Genomic DNA, 12238 nt, shown 5'->3' with positions numbered 1-12238 from the left:
TCAAGACCAAAATTCATCTCAATACTTTGTTATGTACCCTTTGTTGGCAATAACGGAGGCCAAACGTTTTCTGTAACTCTTCACAAGCTTGTCACACACTGTTGCTGGTATTTTGGCCCATTCCTCCATGCAGATCTCCTCTAGAGCAGTGATGTTTTGGGGCTGTCGTTGGGCAACACGGAGACTGGCTAGGTCACTCCAGGACCTTCAAATGCTTCTTACGAACCAATTCCTTTGTTGCCCTGGCTGTGTGTTTGGGATCATTGTCATGCTGAAAGACCCAGCCACGTCTCATCTTCAATGCCCTTGCTGATGGAAGGAGATTTTCACTCAAAATCTCTCGATACATGGCCCCATTCATTCTTTCCTTTACACGGATCAGTCATCCTGGGCCCTTTGCAGAAATACAGCCCCAAAGCATGATGTTTCCACCCCCATGCTTCACAGTGGGTATGGTGTTCTTTGGATGCAATTCAGTATTCTTTCTCCTCCAAACACGAGAACCTGTGTTTTTACCAAAAAGTTCTATTTTGGTTTCATCTGACCATAACACATTCTCCCAGTCCTCTTCTGGATCATCCAAATGCTCTCTAGCGAACTGCAGAGGGGCCTGGACGTGTACTGGCTTCAGCAGGGGGACACGTCTGGCCGTGCAGTTTTTGAGTCCCTGGCGGCGCATTGTGTTACTGATAGTAGTCTTTGTTTCTGTGGTCCCAGCTCTCTGTAGGTCATTCACTAGGTCCCCCCGTATGGTTCTGGGATTTTTTGCTCACCGTTCTTGTTATCATTTTGACGCCACGGGGTGAGATCTTGCATGGAGCCCCAGATCAAGGGAGATTATCTGTGGTCTTGTATGTCTTCCATTTTCTAATTATTGCACCCACAGTTGATTTCTTTACACCAAGCGTTTTACCTATTGCAGATTCAGTCTTCCCAGCCTGGTGCAGGTCTACAATTTTGTCTCTGGTGTCCTTCGACAGCCCTTTGGTCTTGGCCATTGTGGAGTTTGGAGTATGACTGACCATGGTTGTGGACAGGTGTCTTTTATACCGATAATGAGTTAAAACAGGTAACGAGTGGAGCCTCGTTAGACCTCGTTAAAAGAAGTCAGACCTCTTTGACTGCCAGAAATCTTGTTTGTAGTGACCATATACTTATTTTCCACTCTAATTTGGAAATAAATTCTTTAAAAATCAAACAATGATTTTCAGTTTTCTTTTTTTCCCTTATTCTGTCTCTAAAGGTTGAGGTTTACCCATGTTGACAATTACAGGCCTCTAATCTTTCCAAGTATGAGAACTTGCACAATTGCTGGTTGACTAAATACTTATTTGCCCCACTGTAGTCCCCGGGTTACTATGTACTCGACTTACAGTGGTATGAAAAAGTATCTGAACCTTTTGGATTTTCTCATATTTCAGCATAAAATCACCATCAAATGTGATCTGATCTTTGTCAAAATCACACAGATGTAAAAATGGTGTCTGCTTTAACTAAAACCACCCTAAAATTTATAGGTTTTCATATATTAATGAGGATCGCATTCAAACAATGACTGAAGGGGGGGAATAAATGAACCCTCTGCCTTTTTATCAAACAATTTAAGTCCGGTGTATGCCCAATCACTGAAGTCCCAGATCGAGGGAGATTATCAGTGGTCTTGTATGTCTTCCATGTTCTAATTATTGCTCCCACAGTTGATTTCTTTACACCAAGCGAAGAGTGAAGAGTTACAGAAAACGTTTGGCCTCTGTTATTGCCAACATAGGGTACATAACAATTGACCAAATACTTATTTTCACCATGATTTGCAAGTAAACGCTTTAAAAATCAAACAATGTGATTTTCAGTTTTTTTTCCACATTCTGTCTCTCATGGTTGAGGTTTACCCATGTTGACAGTTACAGGCCTCTCTAATCTTTTCAAGTAGGAGAACTTGCACAATTTGTGGTTGACTAAATACTTATTTGCCCCACTGTAAAGATACAATGAAAGACAAACAAGCTATTTCAATCCTTCTGCAGTGAATCTGAATAAGTTTATCACTAGTATACGTCCAATCCATTTGAATCAGGAGGGTGGCAGCTCTGCCATCCCTCCCACCTCAAAACTTTTCGATATCTTGTCACACAAAGCTGCACAGCTCTTTAACGATTTTGTGTATTATTGTGTTTGCCTGATGACATTCTAATAATCCCTTTTTATTTTCTCTCCCTGTGCTCTCCTTCGTGTTCCTTCTTGGCGTCAACAGCAATTCGGCAAGATTTTAGATGTGGAGATTATCTTTAACGAGCGAGGCTCCAAGGTAAGATACTACAGCGGTCTACAGTATACAACGTATTTTTTGTCTCGCTCACGTTAGTTAGCGTCACTTGTCTGCATTTTCTCTCACACAGTCTCTGTCTTCACAGCTCTTTCTTTCATTCTGTCTAATAGTAATTACAAAGTTATCAGTTCCAGTTGCCTCCAGGCAGCTCTTACACGTTTCTCGCCTGCCATACATTGAGACCTACGCTCAGCGGTCCTTCTTATCTTAATGCTGACATCAGGCAAACACACACTGTCATGCCTAGTTAGCTTTCCGACCTATAGCGGTAGGAGATAACCGCTAATTTTATGTAGAAAGCATAAAGACGGAGCCTATCCAATCAACAAATTCCGCCTCGCCCAGCTGACAACTTCATGATAACGATGATTTCGCAACACGGCATTGACGACGTTAGGTGTCCAGTTCGTTTAAATTGGGAGGACTCCCTCGAATGCTCGTGTTTGAATTAGGGCTGTCAAAATTATCGCGTTAACGGGCGATAATTCATTTTTTAAATTAATCACGTTAAAATATTTGACGCAATTAACGCACATGCCCCGCTCAGACAGATTTAAATGACAGTATAGTGAACTGCCCACTTGTTAATTGTGTTTTATGGAGATTTGCTGCCCTCTGCTGGTGCTTGGGTGCGACTGATTTTATAGGCTTCAGCACCAATGAGCATTGTGTATGTAATTATTGACATCAACAATGGCGGGCTCCTAGTTTATTTTTTGATTGAAAATTTTACAAATGTTATTAAAACGAAAACATTAAGAGGGGTTTTAATATAAAATTTCTATAACTTGTACTGTTAGGTCTAAACTTACTTGTATCTAGCAAAATAATAAAGACCTAGAGGAGGACGAAGACAAGGATCAGACAGGAGACGGAGATACGTTTTTACGCTGACGGCCGTCAGGAGGAAGGTTGATGTGGAGCGGGTGGCTCACAACAAGCTTCTCTGCCCTCCCCCTGAGGAGCGCAGCCTTTTATTGCACACACGTGAGTTTCGTTTAGCTGCTAAGGTATTCTTTACTGAGAACAGAAACCAGAATGAAACATTATGGTAACGTTTACTGAAAACAGAAACCTTACTCTTTTCATTGTGTAAACACTAAAGCACAGGCGAATAAACTGTTACATGAGAAAACTTAATCATAACACCTAGTTTTAAACACACATAATTGCTTTAATTATTGTAAATACTGTTATTGTGAATACTGTTAATACTGTTATTGTGCAAAAGCATTAAAGCACATCTCACACTAACATTTATCTTTTAAGAACTACAAGTCTTTCTATCCATGGATCGCTTTAACAGAATGTTCATAATGTTAATGCCATCTTGTTGATTTATTGTTATAATAAACAAATACAGTCCTTATGTACCGCATGTTGAATGTATATATCCGTCTTATGTCTTATCTTTCCATTCCAACAATAATTTACAGAATTACGATTAATTAATTTTGAAGCTGTAATTAACTCGATTAAAAATTTTAATCGTTTGACAGCCCTAGTTTGAATGCGTTGTTGCTCTTAAAATTGGAAAATGCAAATAAATACCGTAATTTTTGCACTATAAGGTAGGGGCGGTGCCATCTTAGGCACCCCACGATTCGATTCGATTACGATTCAGGGTGATACGATCCAATTATTAAACGATGATCGCTGCAAAGCTTCAAGAAGCTTCATTTGGCCATCACTGATCCCTTGGGGGAGACAGTGAACCTCTGCTGCTACCTGCTGTCAGCACTGTTGTTGTCCAACATGCATCCTAGCATTATTGCAGCGTTACAGATGTAAATAACAATCAAAATTTGTGTTCTGTGCTAATTATTTCTTCAGTTACTGTTCTGGTTGTTTCATTAATTGCTGGTTATAGTACAGTCCCTGACAAAAGTCTTGTCAAAAGTCGAAAAGAACTAAGAGCCAAAATATTTACTAGTTGGTAATGTATCAAATACTTATTTCATGCAGTTAAATACAAAGTTATTGTTTAAAAGATATACAATGTGATTTTCTGGATTTTTGTATTAGATTCCTTCCCTCACAGTTGAAGAGAACTTAGGATACAAATTACAGACCTCTACATGGCTTGCAAGTGGGAAAACCAGCAAAATCGGCAGTGTATCAAATACAGTGCCTTGCAAAAGTATTCGGCTCCCTTGAATCTTGCAACCTTTCGCCACATTTCAGGCTTCAAACATAAAGATTTTTTTGTCAAGAATCAACAACAAGTGGGACACAATTGTGAAGTGGAACAACATTTATTGGATCATTTAAACTTTTCTAACAAATAAAAAACTGAAAAGTGGAGCGTAAAATATTATTCGGCCCCTTTACTTTCAGTGCAGCAAACTCACTCCAGAAGTTCAGTGAGGATCTCTGAATGATCCAATGTTGTCCTAAATGACCGATGATGATAAATAGAATCCACCTGTGTGTAATCAAGTCTCCGTATAAATGCACCTGCTCTGTGATAGTCTCAGGGTTCTTTTTAACGTGCAGAGAGCATTATGAAAACCAAGGAACACACCAGGCAGGTCCGAGATACTGTTGTGGAGAAGTTTAAAGCCGGATTTGGATACAAAAAGATTTCCCAAGCTTTAAACATCTCAAGGAGCACTGTGCAAGCCATCATATTGAAATGGAAGGAGCATCAGACCACTGCAAATCTACCAAGACCCGGCCGTCCTTCCAAACTTTCTTCTCAAACAAGGAGAAAACTGATCAGAGATGCAGCCAAGAGGCCCACGATCACTCTGGATGAACTGCAGAGATCTACAGCTGAGGTGGGAGAGTCTGTCCATAGGACAACAATCAGTCGTACACTGCACAAATCTGGCCTTTATGGAAGAGTGGCAAGAAGAAAGCCATTTCTCAAAGATATCCATAAAAGGTCTCGTTTAAAGTTTGCCACAAGCCACCTGGGAGACACACCAAACATATGGAAGAAGGTGCTCTGGTCAGATGAAACCAAAATTGAACTTTTTGGCCACAATGCAAAACGATATGTTTGGCGTAAAAGCAACACAGCTCATCACCCTGAACACACCATCCCCACTGTCAAACATGGTCATGGCAGCATCATGGTTTGGGCCTGCTTTTCTTCAGCAGGGACAGGGAAGATGGTTAAAATTGACGGGAAGATGGATGCAGCCAAATACAGGAACATTCTGGAAGAAAACCTGTTGGTATTTGCACAAGACCTGAGACTGGGACGGAGATTTAGCTTCCAACAGGACAATGATCCAAAACATAAAGCCAAATCTACAATGGAATGGTTCAAAAATAAACGTATCCAGGTTTTAGAATGGCCAAGTCAAAGTCCAGACCTGAATCCAATCGAGAATCTGTGGAAAGAGCTGAAGACTGCTGTTCACAAACACTCTCCATCCAACCTTACTGAGCTCGAGCTGTTTTGCAAGGAAGAATGGGCAAGAATGTCAGTCTCTCGATGTGCAAAACTGATAGAAACATACCCCAAGAGACTTGCAGCTGTAATTGGAGCAAAAGGTGGCGCTACAAAGTATTAACGCAAGGGGGCCGAATAATATTGCACGCCCCACTTTTCAGTTTTTTATTTGTTAAAAAAGTTTAAATTATCCAATAAATTTTGTTCCACTTCACGATTGTGTCCCACTTGTTGTTGAATATCTTGACAAAAAATTAAAATTTTATATCTTTGTTTGAAGCCTGAAATGTGGCGAAAGGTTGCAAGGTTCAAGGGGGCCGAATACTTTTGCAAGGCACTGTACTTGTTCTCCCCACTGTACTTGCGTTTTAAATGGTCCCACATGTTCGACGGATTACATCTTGTTGAGGCAACCACGGCGAGGCACTGTCGACAGGGCTGTTTTTTGTTCCTTATCATCTTGTCGATAGCCAAAATAATTCCAAAACTACTTTTGGAGACACTCTTCCCTCACTTCCTTCAACGTGTTGCTTGCTTGTTTTCAGTTTGAGAACGGCCCCTCCTCCCTCCGCTCTGCTGTAGCGCTGGGGGGGGGGGGGTCTGGGGGGGAGCCGATGACTGCGGAGCTGGAGGGAAAGAGAGGCTGTGCGCTCTCCTTCCTCAAACGTTTGTGGATTAAAAAAATGAAATGAAAAAACTATCGCACGTCCTTGCGATGGGACAATTGCGCATGCGCACATCGCGATGGCGATGTTTAAACGATGTATCGTTCACTATGTACCAACCTGCCTGCTCTTTCATCTTATAAATACGGCTGTCAAACGAGTAAAATTTTTAATCGAGTTAATCACAGCTTAAAAATTAATTAATCGTAATTAATCGCAATTCAAACCATCTCTAAAATGTGCCATATTCTTCTGTAAATTATTGTTGGAATGGAAAGATAAGACACAAGACAGATACATACATACAACATACTGTACATAAGGACTGAATTTGTTTATTGTAACAATAAATCCACAAATGGCATTATTAACATTCTTTCTGTTAAAGTGATCCGCAGATAGACTTGTAGTTCTTAAAAGATAAATGTTATAGTTACAAGTTATAGTAATTTTATATTAAAACCCCTCTTCATGTTTTCGTTTTAATAAAATTTGTAAAATTTTCAATCAAAAGTAGAGTTAATATAACAATAAGAATAAAAATGATAATAAAAATAGTGACCAAAGTTTTACGTGTATTTTGCATCGCTATTTTGATATGGAATGCCAGTTCATTTTGCATTGTTGTTTAACTGTGTGAGAATAGGGCCTCATTACTATAGACTGAAGTGCTTTTCTTTTTGTGAATATTATTTTTTGGGGGGAGAGGTAGGAATATTATTTTTGATGTGCTTTCACCAAACAATACTTATGTTTGTTGTGAAGGAGTTGCCGAAGCTTATGCCAATAAACGGCGCGGTCCAAAGAACGCCTGTGTCCACTCGCCTTTACTGTGTAACATATATCTGTACATATCTTACCCAAAATACAACAAGAGACACATAATTGCCACTAAAAGATAGAAAACTTACCGAAATATGTGTGGAGCACAAATAGCAATTTACATTGCATTGTGAATACAGCATAAACGTCTCACAACTACTAATTCTCCCACGTTTAGAAGAAGTAACATGAGTATGGAATGGCGCTTCCCCCAAGCGGCCTGTGGCATTCTCCTCACTCCTAAACGGCCTCATTGTAATCTGTTTGAGGCAATGTGCGAGCGGGTCATTCAGTGCATGCGTTAATTGCGTCAAATATTTTAACGTGATTAATTTTAAAAATTAATGCCCGTTAACGCGATAATTTTGACAGCCCTACTTATAAACTGAGATGCTACAAACGATCTCAAAACGGAAACTCTCACACAATACTGTTTGGTTTTATACAGAAATATAAGAGACGTATGTGTGTGTGTTTAATGTCCCTTGCTTTCTAGCCTCCTTTCTAACCTCCAAGCCTCTCATCTATGCTTGTCTTTTTCCCTTTTTTTTCCTTTCCTCAACTTCCATCCTTCATCTATTGTTTATTTTTTGGAAACCTGACTTCCTGGCAAGTGCAGGGCTTTGGGTTTGTAACATTTGAAACAACTGCAGATGCTGATCGTGCACGGGAGAAACTAAATGGTACAATCGTAGAGGGACGCAAAATAGAGGTGCCTGTCTTTTTTCCTCTCTATTTTTGCCTTCTTCCCCTTCTACCGCCCCCTCCTTGTTCCCCTCCTCCTCCTTCCACCCCTGACTCTGTCTTTCCTTTTTCCTTCTGCCTGAAGTTTCCTGCAATATCTTCCCTCTCTTCCATTCATCTCGTGTCTTCCACCTGCCTGCTGCACCTTGAACGCTGCATGCTGAAGCCTGATCTGATCTGATCTGTAAGTGTTTGTGACAAAGACAGAGAAAGAGCGATTCGGCGATGTTTGAGTGTTTCCCCGTGTTTTGACACAAACAATGAATACTACTTTGCTCGTGACGGATTGCGGCATGCGTGTTTGTGTGTGCATGCGCACGGAGTAACATCAGTTTGCTTCTTTGGGAGTCGGAACGAAACGAACAGACTTTAAATGAACAAAGCGTGGTCAGCTCTATGACACGGGCCGTTCAGCTTATTTGTTTTCTTTCGGGAAGAGTATAAAACCACCAATTTTAGTTTATTTTTAGGGCCCGAGCATCAACTGGTGCAAGACCCCTATTGGAATGCAAAGGATTATTATTTCTTCTTCATGGCAAATGAAAATGGCCAATTTGAAGGCCTGAACATGCTCGAAAACCCACCAGAATTTGCACATACACGCGGCTTTGCATACATTTCGATAATTTTGCATCATTGCGAAAATATATAACAAAATGGCTCAGTGGCGCCCCCGTATTTTGGATTGAATGTGAAAAAACATCCAATTTTAGTATATAAACAGCGTGCACGTTTGAGACCATTGCACCTAGGCAGTTAGTTGGATCCTCCTCAAAATTGGTGAGACTGATCATGAGATATATGAGATTTTTAACAAAATGGTTCAGTGGCGCCCCCTTGAAATTTTCAAAGAAGGCCTCTCCATTTAGGTTTTTTGAACGTAGCGTGATGCTATACGTTGTGCAAAAGTGTTCTAAAAAGTCTCTTGCCCCCATATTCCAAACCCAACAGGAAATTGGGTATTTTGGATTGAATATTAAAAAAAACCTGCAATTTTATTCGATAAAAAGCGTGCATGTTTGAGACCATTGCACTGAGGTAGTTAGTTGGATCCTCCTCAGAATTGGTGAGACTGTTCATGAGACAAAATGGTTCAGTGGCGCCCCCTTGAACTTTTCAAAAAGGCCTCTCCATTTAGGTTTTTTCAACGTAGAGCGATGAAATTTAGGGAGTCGATACGTTGTGCAAAAGTGCTCCAAAAAGTCTCTTGCACCCATATTCCAAACCCGACCGGAAATCGGATATTTTGGATTGAATGTTAAAAAACATCCAATTTTAGTCGATAAACCGTGTGCCCGTTTGAGACCATTGCGCCTTGGCAGTTAGTTGGACCCTCCTCAAAGTCAGTGAGACTGTTCATAAGACATATGAGATGTTTAACAAAATGGTTCCGTGGCGCCCCCTTGAAATTTTCGAAAAGGCCTCTCCATCTAGGTTTTTTTTACGTAGCGCAATAAAATTTGGGAAGTCGATACATTGTGCAAAAGTGCTCTAAAAAGTCTTGTACCCATATTCCAAACCCAACAGGAAATTCCGTATTTTGTATTGAATATTAAAAAAACATGCAATTTTAGTCGATAAAAAGCGTGCACGTTTGAGACCATTGCACCGAGGCAGTTAGTTGGATCCTCCTCAAAATTGGTGAGACTGTTCATGAGACATATGAGATGTTTAACAAAATGGTTCAGTGGCACCCCCTTGAAATTTTCAAAAAGGCCTCTCCATTTAGGTTTTTTCAGCGTACAGCGATGAAATTTAGGGAGGCGATACGTTGTGCAAAAGTGCTCCAAAAAGTCTCTTGCACCCATATTCCAACCCAACAGGAAATCTGATATTTTGGATTGAATGTTAAAAAACATCCAATTTTAGTCGATAAACATTTGAGACCATTGCACCTAGGCAGTTAGTTGGATCCTCCTCAAAATTGGTGAGACTGTTCATGAGAGATATGAGATGTTTAACAAAATGGTTCAGTGCCGCCCCCTTGAAATTTTCAAAAAGACCTCTCCATTTAGGTTTTTTCAACATAGCACGATGAAATTTGGGGAGTCAATACGTTGTGCAAAAGTGCTCCAAAAAGTCTCTTGCACCCATATTCGAAACCCAACACTGCGACGGCCCGTTCAGTCCTGCTTGCAGGGCTAGTTTTAATTGTCTTTTGTGTTCTACCTTCACAAAACATACTTTAATATAAATAAAATACTTTAAGCAACACTTTTCAACCTTGATAAAACATTTTCATAACATTTGTGATGATATGTCGATTGACAACTAGTTGAATGACACCTCTTTTATATCTTGAAGGGGTCTGTATCACTTTCACCAGCACTAATTAACTTTGAGGAGGCTGCCACACAAAAAAACTACAAATGTGCTGACTGCTTTATGGCATACGTCACTTCCCCCTTTCACTATTCGTTATAAAGACGGAAGTTGATGCGAACGTTCTGCGCAATTTCTGCAAAAATGGTAGAGGGAAAAAAGGGGAGGCTATCAGGTTAGCCAGAATAAACAATGCAGAATATACAGAATGACTAGCCGTTCTGTGATCATGCTGGCCTGTTCAATCATGTGGTGTCTTTAAAGCACTGTAAAACATTAAGCATTTGACAGTCAACATGACTCGAAAGCAGATTTTAACCTCTCACCCGGATTTTATTTGGCACAGATTGACCAGGGAAAACAAGCGATATCATCCTTTAAGTTTCATAATAGGAAATGTTTTCTCCACTCGAGGGCATTCATGCTCTTGGATGAATAATGCTTAATTTCTGTAGATTTTTTCACTCACCGGACTTCAATAAGTATTTGAACACCATCCCTACTGTGAAGTATGTTGAGAGTGTTTTTCTGCGTATGGGACTGGATGACTGCACTGTATTAAGTAGAGGATGACCAGGGCCATGTATTGTGAGATTTTGGGGAATAACGTCCTTTCCTCGGTTAGAGCATTGAAAATGGGTCGTGACTGGGTCTTCCAACATCACAATTATGGCCCGAAGCAGACAGCTAGAATAACCAAGGAGTGGCTTCTTAAAAAGCATATCAAGGTTCTGGAGGGGCCTAGCCAGTCTCCAGACCCAGCGCGGTTCCGGCGGTTCGGCTGGCGTTATTCCGGCAATCTAGCTAAAAGGTCAGATTCCTTCAATTACGTACATCTGTTCTGGACTGTCCGGAAGAGACTGATTGCAGGAGTTAGTGGTGCAGACTTGGGCATGTAGATATCTTCAATCTTCAGAGGTGTCATGTATCTCTTATGCCCTATGTCAAATATATTCTCCTTGTTATCCTTAAACTATAAGTGCTATTTATTTTATATTCGGTGTGTTAGAGTAATACAAACAGTCAAACAGTAAATACGAAAAAAGATACTATTCCCTGATTGATTATATTAAGTGTGTTAGAGTAATACAAACAGTCCATCGGTAAATATGAGAAAAGATATTCCCTTCAGCACCTAGCATGAAAATTTCAAACCCGCCCATCATTTCGAAGTGGGAGAACTTGCAAAATCGCAGAGTGTTCAAATACTTATTTTCCTCACTATACAATATACAATAAGTTCACCATTCAAAAAAACCATGACGTAGCAATTTTTGTAACCGGTCTTAAGCTACTAATTAACACTAGAAAACCCAGCAGAGGCCGACTTGGCCTTTCCCAAGACAAACACTCCTAATATTCCCTAGCAATGGCTTATTTGGCCTCTCCTCCGGGACTCGTGATAGTTTGTGTCAGTTCAAGTCAAGCTACATTTATTTAATTACATTTATTTATGAAGTTTGACACTTTTTACACATTTTTTAATTCACTTGTCCTATACTCCACACATAACGACAGAAAGAATGGCCCAAATGTGTACATTGTTTTCAAGAACAAAAAAATGCGTTTTAGAACTGCAATTTGAGTGTAAAGCAGGAATTGTGTCTATAGTTTAGAAGGACTGAATCAGGGGCATGGAGTATGGATTGTGGTCATTGTGTCTGAAGTTAATGTATGTCTAGTGGTTGCATTTCCATATGAACGGCTGTTGTCTGTCTGACAACGACTTGCCAAATCAAAAGCACTTGAGTCATTTTTGCCACCTCTGGGTTTTCCGGGGGAGAGGCCATATCGGCCATTGTTTGGGACTACTAGGAGTACCAGAATTGTCTGGGACTCCTAGTATTAAACATTCAGGCAAAACTGCCATAAATGTTTTATCATACTTTCAAGCAAAGCAAAGCTTTCATTGTTCAGGTTTTTTTTTTTTTTGGAGGGGGGGCGCAGCTGGTCCTG

General features: G+C 40.3%; 1 protein-coding gene across 12 annotated transcripts in view; it reads left to right on the top strand.

Annotated features, from left to right (window-relative positions):
- Positions 1-12238, top strand: part of rbfox3a (RNA binding fox-1 homolog 3a) — a 597184-nt gene that overhangs the window by 536282 nt on the left and 48664 nt on the right. For 10 of the 12 annotated variants that reach the window (XM_057825678.1, XM_057825688.1, XM_057825685.1 and 7 more), the window contains 2 exons: positions 2252-2305; positions 7836-7928. In XM_057825678.1, the coding sequence (XP_057681661.1) occupies positions 2252-2305; positions 7836-7928 (147 nt within the window). The remainder of the gene's footprint in view (positions 1-2251; positions 2306-7835; positions 7929-12238) is intronic. The other 2 variants (XM_057825684.1, XM_057825686.1) reach the window with 1 other exon arrangement.

This window comes from Corythoichthys intestinalis, chromosome 21 (genome assembly GCF_030265065.1).
Source record: "Corythoichthys intestinalis isolate RoL2023-P3 chromosome 21, ASM3026506v1, whole genome shotgun sequence".
In the NCBI taxonomy this organism is placed as follows: Eukaryota; Metazoa; Chordata; class Actinopteri; order Syngnathiformes; family Syngnathidae; genus Corythoichthys; species Corythoichthys intestinalis.
Note: the sequence above shows the minus strand (reverse complement) of the source record. Positions and strands in the feature narration are given on the sequence as shown.